The 20,693-nt window shown below is 39.5% G+C and overlaps 1 protein-coding gene across 1 annotated transcript in view; it reads right to left on the bottom strand.

Annotated features, from left to right (window-relative positions):
• Window positions 1-20,693, bottom strand: part of chrnb1 (cholinergic receptor, nicotinic, beta 1 (muscle)) — a 57,026-nt gene that overhangs the window by 2,560 nt on the left and 33,773 nt on the right. The window contains exons 9-10 of the mRNA XM_062993585.1: window positions 12,637-12,806; window positions 14-161 (exon numbers count right to left, since the gene is read on the bottom strand). Of these exons, the coding sequence (XP_062849655.1) occupies window positions 14-161; window positions 12,637-12,806 (318 nt within the window). The remainder of the gene's footprint in view (window positions 1-13; window positions 162-12,636; window positions 12,807-20,693) is intronic.

Below are 20,693 nucleotides of genomic sequence, written 5' to 3'. Positions count from 1 at the left end.
ATGACTTTCTTACAGCTTCATAGTCTTTCTCAGCCTGTAGCTGCTCAGCAATATAGCAAATTGCCTCCACAGCAGACTTCAGCTCAGGAGGCAGAGACAGGTAGTGACTGGGACCATCAATAAACTTCCTCAGGTCACTGCACAGGTCATCTGGCTGGTACCTGCAACACAGACCTGTTACTTAGAATGTTTGTGTGTTATTTTAGAAAATTGATTAGCATTACAACAACTTACTGTAACAAGCAACAACCATTACCATTACAACCAATCCAATGGCATTATAACAACCAATTACTGTAAACAGCATGAACAATAGGTTAAAAAAAAGTAAGTTTACTTCTATGAGTAAAATCATTTAACATTATCCACAGAATGATTTTCCACAGCTTAAAAAATGGGGGTGCTGGGGTGGAGCAGGCAAATACACCCTCCTTGAACGCAATCGGGATCCCCAGCAGTGGAAGACTAATTGGCTAGGCTAAATCGGGAGAAAAAGGGAGAAAATGCATAAATAAATAGAAAACATATTGGGTATGCATCATTAGGCATGTCTATCAAGCAAACCAATGAAAACAGTTGCACCATCTTGCTACCCAGGATGTTCCGCTGTTTACACAGACACAGCCAGTGGGCTCGGTACTCCCAGAATACAGCATGTCACTGGGTGAACTAGTTATTATTTTTTAAATTTTGTTTATGCATTTTCTCCCCTTTTTCTCCCTTTTAGCGCGTCCAATTGCCCGATTGCGTCATGCTTCCTCTCCACCAATGCCGATCCCTGCTCTGATTGAGGAGAACGAAGCTAACCCACGCCCCCTCCGACACGTGGGCAGCAAGCGGTATGCATCTTATCACCTACACTTTGACGAGTGCAGTGCAGCTCAGCGTTGTGTATGGAGAGACACACCCTGAGAACACTCTTTTCTCATCTCTGTGCAGGCACCATCAATCAGCCAACAGAGGTCGTAATTGCACCAGTCATGGGAGAGAGACCCCATCCGGCTTAATCCCGCCCATATCTGAACAACAGACCAATCGTTGTTCATGTGGCCGCTCAGCCATGTATTCAAGATCCCAGCTCTGGTTCGGTAGTGTTTTTACCGCTGTGCCACCTGAGCGGCCATGAATTAGTTATTAAAAAGTTTAAATGTCGAGTATGTATGTGAAAATTGTGTCAGTTAAAGTGAAAGGTACATTTGTGATGTTTTACTTGTTATTTAGTGTAGTTTATTTACCATTTAGATGTTGTAGTGTTTTTGGTTGCCCTAGTCCTCTTGTGTGTTTACAATTCATGGCCAAAAAAGCTAACTCTAGCTTTTTCTAACTCTAACTAATCTAGCTAACTCCATTCACATCAAAAGCAAACTATCTTCTCAGTAAAAGAGCACGAAATGTTCCCTAATGCCTCGTCCTTGACTGTACCAATGCCACATTGTTCTTAAGATACAGAGTCGTTTACCACCATTTACAGAAATTGCTTAAGGTTTGTTTAAGGTAATTTCCTGGCTTTAAAAAGACAATACTAACACTGTAATGCTGCATGCTTAAGTGTTTGCATGTTCTGATTAGAGGAGGTTCACAACTGTTCCAAGGTGACCCCTGCTAGTGAATTCTCAGGTGACCAGTGGCTATTTGACCATCTGTAAAATCTCTCTGACATGCTGATGATGTGGTCATCACGACAGCTGTGCCGTCTTTATTGCACGGGAGACTTTTGTAACATTTTGTTCATTATAAAACACTCTCTTGGTCTCTCTCCATCCATTCCACTCCTGACCTTCCATAGAAGTGGTTAATCAGTTATTCTGGCTTTTACAATGCAGTTATAACAACATTCACCACTGGGGGGCAAAGTAGATCTACAATTTTTTACTGCATGTGCTTCTTCATGTATCTGCTGTGGCTTGGTTGTGTATTCTGGACATGCTGTGGTTGCTGTGGTCTCTCTGCACAGCACTTCCATTAAATAGGAAAGCCCATCCTTTTGATTAAGCCTACTGATTGTTGATACAGTATCAGCTTTCTATTTTTACTTACAGCAGTAATATGCATACTGGTAAATTACAAGCCCCACTAAAGCAAAAGCCACTATGTGCTTTAAATAATATTAATGTCAATGTTGTTTAATGTAATTGTTTCATTTGTTTAAATAATGAATTCCTTAATTCATCATTGTCTGTTTTACCACCACTCTGGGTCCGATTCAGGGTCGGGGTGGGTACAATTCATTGGGCGAAAATCAGGAGCCACCCTAGACAGATTCCCAGATTGCCAGTTCATCACAGGACACACACACACACACACACACATATATACACACACAGGATAATTTCGTATCTCCAATCAAACTGACTGCAAGCTTCAGACTGTGGGAGAAAACGAAGCACCCAGAGGAAACCCATGCAGACACAGGGAGAACATGCAAACCACACAGAAATGACCTGGACCTTTTTGGAAAAAAAAAAGTAATTATCTAGCAACTGCTTGTTTGACTGGATTAGGGATGCCAGATTGTAAACATGGAAACCTAGACATGAGTTTGACTTTCTGTGTTTTATACAGTGTCTTTTAAATATAGTGAATTTTAAATATAGTATTGTTTTATGGTTTATTGATCTATAAAACAAACCACATGAAAAAGGCCAAAGCTAGCCATCACTTCACTTGAATAAAAAGACACGTTAGTATTTATACCTCTTGTACTTGTTAATATTAGCTCCAATCTCATCAGGACCTGGGTGATACATTATTGAATTTGCTGTTTTTATTTACTCCACTGTGCTGTCATTATTATTAAGAACAGATCTAAAGAAAGATACAAGATCTCAGAGCTTATTATATATACTGTATATATACAGGTCCTTCTAAAAAAATTAGCATATTGTGATAAAGTTCATTATTTTCCATAATGTAATGATAAAAATTAAACTTTCATATATTTTAGATTCATTGCACACCAACTGAAATATTTCAGGTCTTTTATTGTTTTAATACTGATGATTTTGGCATACAGCTCATGAAAACCCTCAATCTCAAAAAATTAGCATATTTCATCCGACCAATAAAAGAAAAGTGTTTTTAATACAAAAAAAGTCAACCTTTAAATAATTATGTTCAGTTATGCACTCAATACTTGGTCGGGAATCCTTTTGCAGAAATGACTGCTTCAATGCGGCGTGGCATGGAGGCAATCAGCCTGTGGCACTGCTGAGGTGTTATGGAGGCCCAGGATGCTTCGATAGCGGCCTTAAGCTCATCCAGAGTGTTGGGTCTTGTGTCTATCAACTTTCTCTTCACAATATCCCACAGATTCTCTATGGGGTTCAGGTCAGGAGAGTTGGCAGGCCAATTGAGCACAGTAATACCATGGTCAGTAAACCATTCACCAGTGGTTTTGGCACTGTGAGCAGGTGCCAGGTCGTGCTGAAAAATGAAATCTTCATCTCCATAAAGCTTTTCAGCAGATGGAAGCATGAAGTGCTCCAAAATCTCCTGATAGCTAGCTGCATTGACCCTGCCCTTGATAAAACACAGTGGACCAACACCAGCAGCTGACATGGCACCCCAGACCATCACTGACTGTGGGTACTTGACACTGGACTTCAGGCATTTTGGCATTTCCTTCTCCCCAGTCTTCCTCCAGACTCTGGCACCTTGATTTCCGAAAACAGTACTTTGGACCACTGAGCAACAGTCCAGTGCTGCTTCTCTGTAGCCCAGGTCAGGCGCTTCTGCCGCTGTTTCTGGTTCAAAAGTGGCTTGACCTGGGGAATGCGGCACCTGTAGCCCATTTCCTGCACACGCCTGTGCACGGTGGCTCTGGATGTTTCTACTCCAGACTCAGTCTACTGCTTCCGCAGGTCCCCCAAGGTCTGGAATCGGCCCTTCTCCACAATCTTCCTCAGGGTCCGGTCACCTCTTCTCGTTGTGCAGCGTTTTCTGCCACACTTTTTCCTTCCCACAGACTTCCCACTGAGGTGCCTTGATACAGCACTCTGGGAACAGCCTATTCGTTCAGAAATTTCTTTCTGTGTCTTACCCTCTTGCTTGAGGGTGTCAATGATGGCCTTCTGGACAGCAGTCAGGTCGGCAGTCTTACCCATGATTGCAGTTTTGAGTAATGAACCAGGCTGGGAGTTTTTAAAAGCCTCAGGAATCTTTTGCAGGTGTTTAGAGTTAATTCGTTGATTCAGATGATTAGGTTAATAGCTCGTTTAGAGAACCTTTTCATGATATGCTAATTTTTTTAGATAGGAATTTTGGGTTTTCATGAGCTGTATGCCAAAATCATCAGTATTAAAACAATAAAAGACCTGAAATATTTCAGTTGGTGTGCAATGAATCTAAAATATATGAAAGTTTAATTTTTATCATTACATTATGGAAAATAATGAACTTTATCACAATATGCAAATTTTTTGAGAAGGACCTGTATATATAAAACCTAGTAGGAAATCTGGTGATTAACTGTCACTCTGAACGAGTTGCAGAGGTCAGTTGGAGCAAATAAAGGTGATGTATATTCATTAATGTCACTGATTAAACATATTTAAGGCTTAGACTAATAAGGTTCCTAAAGAAAATGTTGCAGGAAGGAATAGCAAACATCACCTGTAAAGCTTTAAATTAAAGTGGCAGATCATCTTGTAATAGTAGTAATACTAACGTAACATAATGCTACAATTATCAGATGCTTTTAGCCAAAGTGACATGGAAAACCATATAAAAAAAATATAATTTGGTAGTGGTAGTATCATGCTTTGAAGATGCATTTTAGCAGCAGGAACATCAAGAAAGATGAGAAAGAATGATGGGAAAATTCATAGTGCAAAGTATAAAGAGTGTTTTTATTTAGTTGGCTGTAATTTTTTCAATTATTTAACTGTTACTACTAGAGATGGGACGATCGATCGGCTATGAATCGGTATCGGCCGATTTTTAATGAAAATATGCTATCGGCGATCGGCCGATATCTCCTAAAAGTAGCCGATCCGATCGTGTGATATATAAAGATCATGTTAAGTTAACAGCTCAGTGGATTGATCCAGACGCCAACCATCACATCACCATTCATCAACCATCGTACAGAAACCACAGTGAAAGCTCTTCATGACATAAAATAACATCATTAACTTTGTGCATCATTTTGCTGATTGTAATATTTACTTTAAAAAGATAATTCAACCCGGTCACATCTGAGTCGATTCTATCAGCACGTTATATAAACTCCTGGTTCACTTTGGTAAATCGTATGCGGTTCTTACTTGTGATGTAGATGAGAACAGAAAATGTTACAGAGCCAATCAGAGGCAAAAGTTTATTCATTAGCAAATTCGTTAGTTCAGGATCATCTGCTGAACTTTTAGCTCCTTAGACGGAACGAGTCTGACGGTCGGTTACAGATCTGTGGTAATAGCAGTTTAATTAAGCTTTTTAATTAAGCTTTTTAATGTAAGAGAGTCACACAGAATGTTCTGTAGTAGCTGGTGTTTATTTAAAACCACGACATTTAATTAATAACAGTAAACACGGAGAGATAACTGAGAAGAGAAACTTACGCTTGGCGAAAAATGAATTGACTCATGAATCAATGAATCACTTATAGCGATACTGTGAACAAAGCGTATCTTCTAAGGGCACACACACACACACACACAAACACACACACACACACACACACACAAACACACACACACACACACACACACACAAACACACACACACACACAAACACACACACGCACGCGCGCTGCTCCGGTTTATCTTCACTGTGAGGCTCTTTTTAAGTTTATTTATTTTATTTACTGCTAAACCCCCCCAACCCCCCCTCCCCCCGATCGCAATCGGCTATCGGCCGATGTCCCTGAAAGGAGATCGCAGATCGGAATCGGTGCCAAAAACCCCGATCGGCACATCTCTAGTTACTACTTTAGCATACATACAGTGGAGCATCTTGCATGCTTTTTGAACAAAGCAGTTGTACATGCAAATACTGCTTCTCTAACAAAAGGAGCATGGTGACACACTAGTTCCAAATGAACTACATGTCCCAGACACTACCCCCCTCTTTAGTACTGATGTACCACACCTCACTATAAAAGTCTTTTAAATTGTGCTACACTACATAGTGGCAGATCTAGCATTTTCCTGCTTAAATTTCGGAAAAGCACATAAAGCATAAATATATATCAACACTGTTGTTTTTTCTTGGAGTTTTGGATTTAAAAGGTTTAAAATGTTTGAGACTGAAACAGTTAAGCTGAATGATAAAATTAAAATGAATTTACTGAGTTTGAGAAACTTAAGTATTTTGCATTCATTTAAAATAATAATAAAAAATTCCCTGCCTAACTGGATACTTAAGAAAATGCAAGCAGATCTATATAAATGCTTATATAAATAAATATAAATAAAGGTTCTTCCGCTTGACTCCAGCTTTAAGTAGCACAGCCATCAAAAGAATGCTTCACAATTCATAATTCTTACAACCCTAAGATGTTAAAGCTGTTTGAATCACTTGCCTTCTGTCTTTTTTATTCTCTCAAACTGTAGACACTCAAACTGTCGCTGTATTTCGGGTCAGCTGGAACAAACGACTAATCAAGAATGACTAATTTGACTAAGACATGCTGCTCATAGTGCCAAGACACGTCGTAAAACTAATTAAGAGTTGCAAGATCCCGCCGCCTCATCAAATCTTTCTGATAGTGTCCCAGATCTCTCCCCCTTTTGCTAAAGCCCCCCTCATCATTCCTCCTTCTGGTTTACTTACTCTAATGCTTTTTTTGGCATGACACTGGTCTAAGCTAATGTGTGTCAAATTGCAATTATTAGTTTGGAAATTTTACTGCAGTTTTCTCAAGGAGGTGAACTTGGATGAATGAGATAAAGCTGGGAATGAATCTCAACAGCATGCATGCTATGCTTAAGAACAAAGTCATACAGATACACATACAGTGGGGCCAAAAAGTATTTAGTCAGCCACTGATTGTGCAAGTTCTCCTACTTAGAAAGATGAGAGAGGTCTGTAATTTTCATCATAGGTACACTTCAACTATGAGAGACAAAATGAGAAAAAAAATCCAGGAAATCATATTGTAGGATTTTTAAAGAATTTTTTTGTAAATTATGGTGGAAAATAAGTATTTGGTCAATAACAAAAGTTCAACTCAATACTTTGTAACATAACCTTTGTTGGCAATGACAGAGGTCAAACGTTTCCTGTAAGTCTTCACCAGGTTTGCACACACTGTAGCTGGTATTTTGGCCCATTCCTCCATGCAGATCTCCTCTAGAGCAGTGATGTTTTGGGGCTGTCGCTGGGCAACACGGACTCCACAAATTTTCTATGGGGTTGAGGTCTGGAGACTGGCTAGGCCACTCCAGGACATTGAAATGCTTTTTACGGAGCCACTCCTTCGTTGCCCGAGCGGTGTGTTTGGGATCACTGTCATGCTGGAAGACCCAGCCACGTTCCATCTTCAATGCTCTCACTGATAGAAGGAGGTTTTGGCTTAAAATCTCACGATACATGGCCCCGTTCATTCTTCCCTTAACACGGATCAGTCGTCCTGTCCCCTTTGCAGAAAAACAGCCCCAAAGCATGATGTTTCCACCCCCATGCTTCACAGTAGGTATGGTGTTCTTGGGTTCTTCTTCTTTCTCCAAACACGACGAGTTGAATTTTTACCAAAAAGTTCCATTTTGGTTTCATCTGACCACATGATATTCTCCCAATCCTCTTCTGGATCATCCATATGCTCTCTGGCAAACTTCAGACGGGCCTGGACATGTACTGGCTTAAGCAGGGGGACACGCCTGGAACTGCAGGATTTGAGTCCCTCTCGGCGTAGTGTGTTACTGATGGTAGTCTTTGTTACTTTGGTCCCAGCTCTCTGCAGGTCATTCATCAGGTCCCTCCGTGTAGTTCTGGGATTTTTGCTCACCGTTCTCATGATCATTTTGACCCCACGGGATGAGATCTTGACCCCAAGGGAGATTATCAATGGTCTTGTATGTCTTCCATTTTCTTACAATTGCTCCCACAGTTGATTTATTCACACCAACCTGCTTGCCTATTGTAGATTCACTCTTCCCAGCCTGGTGCAGGTCTACAATTTTCTTCCTGGTGTCCTTCGACAGCTCTTTGGTCTTGGCCATGGTTGAGTTTGGAGTCTGACTGTTTGAGGCTGTGGACAGGTGTCTTTTATACAGATAACGAGGTCAAACAGGTGCCATTAATACAGGTAACGAGTGGAGCACAGAAGTACGGTGGCCGAGAAGTGCAAAACAAATTTACATTTCAGAAAACAAAATTACAAAAAAACAAAAACAAATTTACAACAAAAGCAAAAACAAATTTACAAGTGCTCGGGTACCCAGTGTTTGTAAATTTGTTTTGGCATATGTAAAAGTGTTTCAGCACTTGTAAATTTATTTTCGGCATATGTAATTTTGTTTTCTAAAATGTATATTTGTTTTGCACTTCCCGGCCGCACATATTTGACGGAAAAGGCAGGGACAATAAACCGGAAGTGCGTGTTGCTTACCTGCTGTCAATCAAACTGTTTCTCAGCGATAAAGTGAACGGAGTTTGTGATGGTGACGATAAACAAGGTTTTGTCTAGTTTGTGGAAATCATTTTATCCAGTTGACCCGCTATTGTTTTTCTTGTGGAAAGTTTTGTGCAGATGTTTAGACGTGGCGTGTGCATCTCTATTTACCGTCCGCTCTTCTAAACATCTAAGGAATTCCCACAAGAACAACAAAAGCGAAATAATGAAAATAATTAACACAAAATGGACAAAACATTGTTTATTAGGGACGGAACATTTGATACCGAGGCTTTAAAACTTGTTTCACTTTTGTAACACTGGACTCAGTGTATCGGAGCTTATATTAAAGCAGCATGTGCGGGACTGATGAAGCTTTGTGCTGTGTTTTATCTCACTCACTATATAAGAGACAATCAAACCAGGGTTACCCACCGTCCTGTAACATACACAATCCTGCTTTATCTGGAGACTAAACGCCGCGTTCAGTACTGAAATGATACAGGACGCTTTGTATTTTTATCAATGGGAGACTGAGGGAATTATATTAAGTAGTGTTCACTTTTATTCTTAGTAACGGTGTGTGTGCGCTGGTTATAGCAGCAGGGGGGGACCTTACACAGTCATGAGAACAAAGGTTTTATTTATGGTGTTTAACATTTATTATTTTCATTCTTTATAATAATAAGTCAGAACCATATTTTAGGCAAAACAACGCACTCCGCCCACTGTGCTACACATACAGCGGTTTATTAAACAGGTTATGTCACGTTACTAAGAATAAAAGTGAACACTATTTAATATAATGAATTAAGCAGCAGTTTCCTTCTGTTTCATACACCACACCGTCTCCCATTGATAAAAATACGGAACAAAGCGTCCTGTATCAGTTCAGTACAGAACGCGGTGTTTAGTCTCCAGATAAAGCAGGATTGTGTATGTTACAGGACGGTGGGTAACCCTGGTTTGATTGTCTCTTATATAGTGAGTGAGATAAAACACAGCACAAAGCTTCATCAGTCCCGCACATGCTGCTTTAATATAAGCTCCGATACACTGAGTCCAGTGTTACAAAAGTGAAACAAGTTTTAAAGCCTCGGTATCAAATGTTCCGTCCCTAATAAACAATGTTTTGTCCATTTTGTGTTAATTATTTTCATTATTTCGCTTTTGTTGTTCTTGTGGGAATTCCTTAGATGTTTAGAAGAGCGGACGGTAAATAGAGATGCACACGCCACGTCTAAACATCTGCACAAAACTTTCCACAAGAAAAACAATAGCGGGTCAACTGGATAAAATGATTTCCACAAACTAGACAAAACCTTGTTTATCGTCACCATCACAAACTCCGTTCACTTTATCGCTGAGAAACAGTTTGATTGACAGCAGGTAAGCAACACGCACTTCCGGTTTATTGTCCCTGCCTTTTCCGTCAAATATGTGCGGCCGGGAAGTGCAAAACAAATATACATTTTAGAAAACAAAATTACATATGCCGAAAATAAATTTACAAGTGCTGAAACACTTTTACATATGCCAAAACAAATTTACAAACACTGGGTACCCGAGCACTTGTAAATTTGTTTTTGCTTTTGTTGTAAATTTGTTTTTGTTTTTTTGTAATTTTGTTTTCTGAAATGTAAATTTGTTTTGCACTTCTCGGCCACCGTACAGAAGAGCTTCTTAAAGAAAAAGTTACAGGTCTGTGAGAGCCAGAAATCTTGCTTGTTTGTTATTGACCAAATACAAATTTTCCACCATAATTTACAAATAAATTCTTTAAAAATCCTACAATGTGATTTACTGGATTTTTTTTCTCATTTTGTCTCTCATAGTTGAAGTGTACCTATGATGAAAATTACAGACCTCTCTCATCTTTCTAAGTAGGAGAACCTGCACAATCAGTGGCTGACTAAATACTTTTTGACCCCACTGTACACTTAATGTCTATAAGTATGTCGACACTTAGCTAATCAATGAATTCATGTATTTTAGCACCACCCATTGCTAATAGGTGTAAAAATAATATAAATCATATATTTATATTAGGGCTGTCAAACGATTAAAATTTGTAATCGCGATTAATCTCAGAATTTCATATAGTTAATCGCGATTAATCGCATTAAAAAAAATCTGTGTAAATGTTATAGAAAACAAGGATTTTTAAGTGAAATGTTACAATTACAATGGTGAACACATTTTATGCTAAATGTACTAATGTTAAAAACTGCTGGGACAAGAGAAAACTGTAAGGGAGTTTTATTCACTCACATACTAGGCAGTAATACTATCCAGTGGTTTAATGGACGTTTCTACACGAACTGAGTGTGTTTAGACTAGGGTGGCCAGATTCATAGTAACAAAAAAAATTCATTACACCCCAAAAAGCCGGACATCTTATTAGGAACAGGGGGACATGCTACTGCAACACACAGAATGAATCCAGAACCCATATAACAGTTTTTGACCAATTTAAGCAAGAATTATATAACAAATGACTGTTTTACTCACTAAATGTTGTGTCTTTTCATATTTAGGTCCGTTCAGCGCTGCCTTAAAAGTTTACTTTTTGGCATTTTCACCGCGTTCCTGATCATGAGAGCTGAGTGATTGACTCAGGTAGCGCGGTGTTTACAAAACAGAGAGGGCGGGCGAAATTCAACCACCCAATCACAGACTAGCATTTAGAGGGCGGACCTTCTCCGATTGGCCAGTGGTAGCTCTATAAGGAGTCAAATGAGGCTGTTAAACCAATGAAATACAAAGCATTTGTTTCGACATGTACCTGAGCCAATGGTAAATAATATTGATCAAAAATGAAACCAGTTCACTCCAAAAGGAGGATTTTTAAGTGTCCGTCCTAGCGTTACGTGAATGGAGGACTGGCAGCTTCTTTATTATGCAAGTGCATTACTACGACACTACCACGCTCGGTAACATTATGTTAACAAACCGCAAATAAAAAACGGTGGCAAGTCCGACATTAAAACGTTTGTTCTACCAGTCAAGTCTCAACATGAACTAGAATTTGCGTTAACGGCACTAATTTTTATAATCGCGTTAAATTGAGATTGCGTTAATGCGTTATTATCGCGTTAACTTCGACAGCCCTAATTTATATAAAATAAATTCTATGCTTTCAAAATTTGTGGCAAGTTGTTGAAATATAGAACATTAGTTTGGAAGAGTTTGTAATGGATCAAAGATGATAATAGACATTTTCAATGAAGTAAAGCAATAACAGCAATAAATTTACCCAGTTGGGGCTGAACTCGTAAAATTATCTAGAAAGTTCCAAGAGATCCCAGATAAACACATCTAAAGAACATAAGTCATCATATTTCTTAGCTAAGCCATATGATGACAGTGGTAGCCTAGTGGGTAGAGCGTTGGGCGATCAACTGAAAGGTTGAGAGTTTTAACCCCAGCTCTGCCATTCAGCTACTGTTAGGCACAGACTCCGCACAGAAAGGACCCGGACCGCCCCACCTGGGGATCGAACCCAGGACCTTCTTGTTGTGAGGTGACAGTGCTACCCACCGAGCCGCCCTTATTGAGGAAACTGCATAATTAAATTCCCTTTTCTACCAAATCTATTTGAGGGACTCATAAGGTTATGCCAGTGAGCCAAAGTTCTAAAGGCGTATTTGGGTTATGTAATAGCTCAATGACCCAAAACACAAAAGAAACTTAATTTAAATAGATAAAAAACACAGAATTAATGCAAAATACTAATATAAAAATTCTAGATTTAGTTTCAGTTATTGATGTTTAAGGTGCTTCAAGAAACTATGAAGTTAATACGGAAAATACTTTTTTTACAGGTGTAATACAGTTGTTGGAATAGTTTGATCCATAAATAAATAAAATGGTTAACTTTGTTTTATAACATCTCTTGTTTTAGGTGTTCAATATTATTCTATTCTATTATTTATTTAATCTGATGTACATCTCTGTGACAAATAAATAATAACAGATAGAGGATTGGCATTTTTCAACTGTATTTCACTGTATTCCAACAATAAACACAACTTGGCTGAAATCTGGTCAGTTATTTCTGTCCTGTGCAAATATGTTGGCTTACCTGTTCGGTTTGGGAAAGAGCATACAGGTGGCAGGTTTGCGAATAAAGTATTCGTCTGCTGCTCGACTGATGGCGTTGATGTTCTTCTTGGGTGGACGCTCTAGAGAAAGCGGTGTCTCCACCTTGGGCCTGAGGAGTCCTAGATACTGGGGCAGTATGTGGATAAAAATCTACAGGAAACAGATTAGACTGCATGTAAATGAAACTAATATAATAATTAGTACATGTTTAAAGATAGCAGACAGTTGCTGTCTTGGGGTGTGGTTGAAGTGCATTATAAGATTGAAGTGCAGAACTAAGTTGTTGCGACCTGTCATATTGTGAAAACCAGTTATTTATTCTGTGCTATACCTGTTCTATCCACTTTCCCACTTGCGGGCTGTGGATGTTTTTGTGTCTTTCATTTGTCCCTTTGTGTCTGTTATTTTGGTGACCACGTTTATTTTTGTTAGTGCTTTTTAGCCACAGTATTGTTCTACTTTGGGTAAATATCTTACATTGAGTTATGTTTTTATTAGGGATGTAAAGATACACTCTACCCACGATATGATACGATTCACGATACTGGGTTCACGATACGATTTTTTCCGATTTTTTTAAACAAAATTAAATTGAAGACAAGTTATGACAAAGTTTCCTTTTATTACTTATATTTAAAATAAAATACTGGATTTGTGCTTATATTTAATTTATCTACATAATGATGTCATTTTATTTCCGAGATAGGTACAAACTATGCATAATAATGCTGCACATTTCCCTTTTTGTGTAAAAAAAAAATATAGCGCCAGTGCCCTCTGCTGTTTAAAGTGAATATCGATTCATCTTAAATGAATAACCGATTCAAATCGTGGCACACGCGCACCAATTTTTAACTGTCTTCCGGTGCATCGTTACATCCCTAGTTTTTATTCTTGCATGTTGTGGGGCTTTACCTCGCACTTGACACATCAACTTTTAGGTTGCATTTCTTGATGCAGCGGTAGTCTGTGTTAAGTAATGCATTATTTTCCAAGGTACCACCTAGCCCATGTGCCTATTTATTTATCCCAGAAACATGATGGTCACTCATGATGGTGTGTGAGTGCAAAAAAGGTTTCTGGCCTTGCTTTAGATGAACTAAGAATTCTCTGGATTCAATGAATCTTTCCATACTATCATTTACAGTAGATTTACTTTACATTTTCGGTATTTAGCAGATACTTTTATCCAAAGCGACTAACAGTACTGCAACAGTATACAGTCTAAGCAACTGAGGGTTAAGAGCCTTGCTCAAGGGCCCAACAGTGACAACCTGGCAGTGATGGGGCTTGAATCAGCGACCTTTCGAATACTAGTCCAGTACCTTAACCACTAGGCTACAACTGCCCAGTAGATAGTGAAAGGCCTATGTTACAATGCATCTCTGCTTGCAAAGATCAAACCTTTGGTGGATCCTCCTTTTATACCCAATCATGAATTACTCACCAGCTATGTTTCAAAACACTGTAACCTTAACATTATATAAATGTTTCACTCTTATTTTGGCCCTGTCTTAACATTTTGGACTGTGTTGCAAGTATCTAATTCAAATGTATTACATCGCTGTTTTTTATATATTCCAGGGGGGCCTGTTCCAGCTCTTACTTCTGTACTGTAGTGATTTACTACATCAAAAATATGTAAAAACAAATGATCATTTCTAATTAAAATGGAATCTAACTCAGTTTAAATCCAATAAACCAATCCATGCCATCTGAAGATGGAGCTTAAATGCTGTAATTGTAATTGGGTGTGTTCCAAACTGCATCCTACCAGTATGTCTGCCTGTCACTAACAATTTTACAATTTCTGCCTGTTACTTACATGAATGTAAGCACTCATGACTAACAAAATCACCAAATAAAATGTCAGTTTTGTGTAATTTCATGGCTATGAATTCATGGCAAAATTTAAAATTGAAGCAATAGTCAATATTGCATTACCGGTGCAGAACGTCTCTAATGATCACAATTAGGATCATGCTGTCTATGTGCACAAAACATTGAAAGCTAAAGTCATGAAAAAATGAACACTAGGATTTGCATTACAGCACTTTTACCTAAAAGCAGGAGTTTATTTCACTTATGTTATGGACTAAACTCCTCTGCTATTCAGCAGAAGCAGATGAAAGCCTGTGAGCATAGCCAAGCTTAATTTCAGAGCTGTCATCTTTTCTAAAAATTATCCCAGATGTAATCTTGTTCCAGAATACAGCTGCCCCCCGAGACTAGTAAAAGACAAGTGATGGCAAGTAAACTGCAAATAATTTAGATCAAAAGCAATTTTTGTTTACAATCCCTGTATCTAAATCAATATTTTATTATTGCTGGTGGTTACATACTTGTCTTGCATTGTTAGGGTAAATCTTTCCTGAATATGGATTTACACTTTTTACAGAGTCATTGTAGGGTATTAAGACTGAGCTTGAATAACCTTGAATAGTAAAAAAACACTACTGACAGAGGAGGCTGCAGAGCATGACTTTACTAAATGCCCAAGAGATAGAAAATAATGGTGTAAGGGATCATCTATTGAGCATACACTCTCTCTCTCTCTCTCTCTCTCTCTCTCTCTCACACACACACACTGTACACTGATAAAACCAATGGTCACATTCTCAAAGATTTTCAAGACTGACTGCCTCTTTCTGGCACATTTGCCTTTATACCACATTTATATAAGAAAAACGTAATATGCTTAGACATAATGGTTGGATAAAAATTTGAAAGAAAAATAATAAAAATAATAGTTTTGCAAAACATAATGAGTGTTGATGCCAGTCAGGCATATTACATTACACAATTAAGCAAATAAAAGTCCCATCATGCTCTGTGGTATGTATAAAATGGGCCATTTAATTTTGATTTAGAATCAAAATGACAAAATAAAACGTGATTTAGAAAAGGAGCTTGTTAATGGAGCAGAAGCTTTATTCATACAGCCTGAGGTTTATAGGATAATGGTAAGGACAAAACTGACGCAGATCTGCATCAGTGAGGTTTTAATGGTTGAACCCAATATGGAGGCTGCTTAACCAAGCCAATACAAGTAATAAGTGGCCAAAATAACTAATAAAACTTTCAAAAAGAAATAAAAAATCAAACGTCTGCAGCCTAAAGCAGAGAGAGCAAACAGAAAGGAAAGAAGCCTGCAAGCCACAATTAAATAGACCTACCTCGAACTGGAGTAAATAAACCCTCCATGAGGTGCAGAGACTGCAGGTTTAAAGGAACTAAAACTTTCATATATGTATATACATATATACAGTGTATCACAAAAGTGAGTACACCCCTCACATTTCTGCAACTATTTCATTATATCTTTTCAACACTATAGACATGAAACTTGGATATAACTTAGAGTAGTCAGTGTACAACTTGTATAGCAGTGTAGATTTACTGTCTTCTGAAAATAACTCAATACACAGCCATTAATGTCTAAATAGCTGGCAACATAAGTGAGTACACCCCACAGTGAACATGTCCAAATTGTGCCCAAATGTGTCGTTGTCCCTCCCTGGTGTCATGTGTCAAGGTCCCAGGTGTAAATGGGGAGCAGGGCTGTTAAATTTGGTGTTTTGGGTACAATTCTCTCATACTGGCCACTGGATATTCAACATGGCACCTCATGGCAAAGAACTCTCTGAGGATGTGAGAAATAGAATTGTTGCTCTCCACAAAGATGGCCTGGGCTATAAGAAGATTGCTAACATCCTGAAACTGAGATACAGCATGGTGGCCAAGGTCATACAGCGGTTTTCCAGGACAGGTTCCACTCGGAACAGGCTTCGCCAGGGTCGACCAAAGAAGTTGAGTCCACGTGTTCGGCGTCATATCCAGAGGTTGGCTTTAAAAAATAGACACATGAGTGCTGCCAGCATTGCTGCAGAGGTTGAAGATGTGGGAGTTCAGCCTGTCAGTGCTCAGACCATACGCCGCACACTGCATCAACTCGGTCTGCATGGTACTGTGACATTCTGAAACAGAGCATGATCCCCTCCCTTCGAAAACTGGGCCTCATGGCAGTTTTCCAACAGGATAACGACCCCAAACACAACCTCCAAGATGACAACTGCCTTGCTGAGGAAGCTGAAGGTAAAGGTGATGGACTAAACCCAATTGAGCACCTGTGGCGCATCCTCAAGTGGAAGGTGGAGGAGTTCAAGGTGTCTAACATCCACCAGCTCCGTGATGTCATCATGGAGGAGTGGAAGAGGATTCCAGTAGCAACCTGTGCAGCTCTGGTGAATTCCATGCCCAGGAGGGTTAAGGCAGTGCTGGATAATAATGGTGGTCACACAAAATATTGACACTTTGGGCACAATTTGGACATGTTCACTGTGGGGTGTACTCACTTATGTTGCCAGCTATTTAGACATTAATGGCTGTGTGTTGAGTTATTTTCAGAAGACAGTAAATCTACACTGCTATACAAGCTGTACACTGACTACTCTAAGTTATATCCAAGTTTCATGTCTATAGTGTTGAAAAGATATAATGAAATAGTTGCAGAAATGTGAGGGGTGTACTCACTTTTGTGATACACTGTATATATACAGTGTATCACAAAAGTGAGTACACCCCTCACATTTCTGCAGATATTTAAGTATATCTTTTCATGGGACAACACTGACAAAATGACACTTTGACACAATGAAAAGTAGTCTGTGTGCAGCTTATATAACAGTGTAAATTTATTCTTGCCTCAAAATAACTCAATATACAGCCATTAATGTCTAAACCACTGGCAACAAAAGTGAGTACACCCCTTAGTGAAAGTTCCTGAAGTGTCAATATTTTGTGTGGCCACCATTATTTCCCAGAACTGCCTTAACTCTCCTGGGCATGGAGTTTACCAGAGCTTCACAGGTTGCCACTGGAATGCTTTTCCACTCCTCCATGACGACATCACGGAGCTGGCGGATATTCGAGACTTTGCGCTCCTCCACCTTCCGCTTGAGGATGCCCCAAAGATGTTCTATTGGGTTTAGGTCTGGAGACATGCTTGGCCAGTCCATCACCTTTACCCTCAGCCTCTTCAATAAAGCAGTGGTCGTCTTAGAGGTGTGTTTGGGGTCATTATCATGCTGGAACACTGCCCTGCGACCCAGTTTCCGGAGGGAGGGGATCATGCTCTGCTTCAGTATTTCACAGTACATATTGGAGTTCATGTGTCCCTCAATGAAATGTAACTCCCCAACACCTGCTGCACTCATGCAGCCCCAGACCATGGCATTCCCAGCACCATGCTTGACTGTAGGCATGACACACTTATCTTTGTACTCCTCACCTGATTGCCGCCACACATGCTTGAGACCATCTGAACCAAATAAATTAATCTTGGTCTCATCAGACCATAGGACATGGTTCCAGTAATCCATGTCCTTTGTTGACATGTCTTCAGCAAACTGTTTGCGGGCTTTTTTGTGTAGAGACTTCAGAAGAGGCTTCCTTCTGGGGTGACAGCCATGCAGACCAATTTGATGTAGTGTGCGGCGTATGGTCTGAGCACTGACAGGCTGACCCCCCACCTTTTCAATCTCTGCAGCAACGCTGACAGCACTCCTGCGCCTATCTTTCAAAGACAGCAGTTGGATGTGACGCTGAGCACGTGCACTCAGCTTCTTTGGACGACCAACGCGAGGTCTGTTCTGAGTGGACCCTGCTCTTTTAAAACGCTGGATGATCTTGGCCACTGTGCTGCAGCTCAGTTTCAGGGTGTTGGCAATCTTCTTGTAGCCTTGGCCATCTTCATGTAGTGCAACAATTCGTCTTTTAAGATCCTCAGAGAGTTCTTTGCCATGAGGTGCCATGTTGGAACTTTCAGTGACCAGTATGAGAGAGTGTGAGAGCTGTACTACTAAATTGAACACACCTGCTCCCTATGCACACCTGAGACCTAGTAACACTAACAAATCACATGACATTTTGGAGGGAAAATGACAAGCAGTGCTCAATTTGGACATTTAGGGGTGTAGTCTCTTAGGGGTGTACTCACTTTTGTTGCCGGTGGTTTAGACATTAATGGCTGTATATTGAGTTATTTTGAGGGAAGAATAAATTTACACTGTTATATAAGCTGCACACAGACTACTTTTCATTGTGTCAAAGTGTCATTTTGTCAGTGTTGTCCCATGAAAAGATATACTTAAATATCTGCAGAAATGTGAAGGGTGTACTCACTTTTGTGATACACTGTATATATATATATATATATATATATATATATATATATATATATATATATATATATATATACAGTACAGGCCAAAAGTTTGGACACACCTTCTCATTCCTGTGGTTTCTCTTAATTTTTTTAAATTTTCTACATTGTAGATTAATACTAAAGACATCCAAACTATGAAGGAACACATATGGAATTATGTAGTAAACAAAAAAGTGTTAAACAAACCAGAATATGTTTTATATTTTAGATTCTTCAAAGTAGCCATCTTTTGCTTTAATGACAGATTTGCACACTCTTTGAAATTTTCTCAACCAGCTTTATTAGGTTTCCACCTGGAATGGTTTTCAATGAATGTTTGTGCCTTGTCTAGAGTGAATTTTTGGAATTTGTTGCTTTTTTAATGTGTTTGAGACCATCAGTTGGGTTGTGCAGAGGTAGAGTTGGTAAAATATAAAACATATTCTGGTTTGTTTAACACTTTTTGGTTCACTACATAATTCTTCATAGTTTGGATGTCTTCAGTATTAATCTACAATGTAGAAAAGAAAAATAATCAAGAAAAAACATTGAAGAGAAGGTGTGTCCAAACTTTTGGCTGGTGTGTCCAAACTTTTGGCCTGTACTGTATATATATATATATATATATATATATATATATGTATATATATATATATATATATATATATATATATATATGTATATATATATATACAGTGTATCACAAAAGTGAGTACACCCCTCACATTTCTGCAAATATTTCATTATATCTTTTCATGGGACAACACTATAGACATGAAACTTGGATATAACTTAGAGTAGTCAGTGTACAGCTTGTATAGCAGTGTAGATTTACTGTCTTCTGAAAATAACTCAACACACAGCCATTAATGTCTAAATAGCTGACAACATAAGTGAGTACACCCCACAGTGAACATGTCCAAATTGTGCCCAAAGTGTCAATATTTTGTGTGACCACCATTATTATCCAGCACTGCCTTAACCCCACTGGGCATGGAATTCACCAGAGCTGCACAGGTTGCTACTGGAATCCTCTTCCACTCCTCCATGATGACATCACGGAGCTGGTGGATGTTAGACACCTTGAACTCCTCCACCTTCCACTTGAGGATGCCCCACAGTGCTCAATTGGGTTTAGTCCATCACCTTTACCTTCAGCTTCCTCAGCAAGGCAGTTGTCATCTTGGAGGTTGTGTTTGGGGTCGTTATCCTGTTGGAAAACTGCCATGAGGCCCAGTTTTCGAAGGGAGGGGATCATGCTCTGTTTCAGAATGTCACAGTACATGTTGGAATTCATGTTTCCCTCAATGAACTGCAGCTCCCCAGTGCCAGCAACACTCATGCAGCCCAAGACCATGATGCTACCACCACCATGCTTGACTGTAGGCAAGATACAGTTGTCTTGGTACTTCTCACCAGGGTGCCGCCACACATGCTGGACACCATCTGAGCCAAACAAGTTTATCTTGGTCTCGTCAGACCACAGGGCATTCCAGTAATCCATGTTCTTGGACTGCTTGTCTTCAGCAAACTGTTTGCGGGCTTTCTTGTGCGTCAGCTTCCTTCTGGCATGACTACCATGCAGACCGAGTTGATGCAGTGTGCGGCGTATGGTCTGAGCACTGACAGGCTGACCTCCCACGTCTTCAACCTCTGCAGCAATGCTGGCAGCACTCATGTGTCTATTTTTTAAAGCCAACCTCTGGATATGACGCCGAACACGTGGACTCAACTTCTTTGGTCGAACCTGGCGAAGCCTGTTCCGAGTGGAACCTGTCCTGGAAAACCGCTGTATGACCTTGGCCACCATGCTGTAGCTCAGTTTCAGGGTG

This window comes from Trichomycterus rosablanca, chromosome 4 (assembly GCF_030014385.1).
Source record: "Trichomycterus rosablanca isolate fTriRos1 chromosome 4, fTriRos1.hap1, whole genome shotgun sequence".
In the NCBI taxonomy this organism is placed as follows: Eukaryota; Metazoa; Chordata; class Actinopteri; order Siluriformes; family Trichomycteridae; genus Trichomycterus; species Trichomycterus rosablanca.
The sequence above is the reverse complement of the archived record's forward strand: the minus strand, read 5'-3'. Positions and strand labels throughout refer to the sequence as shown.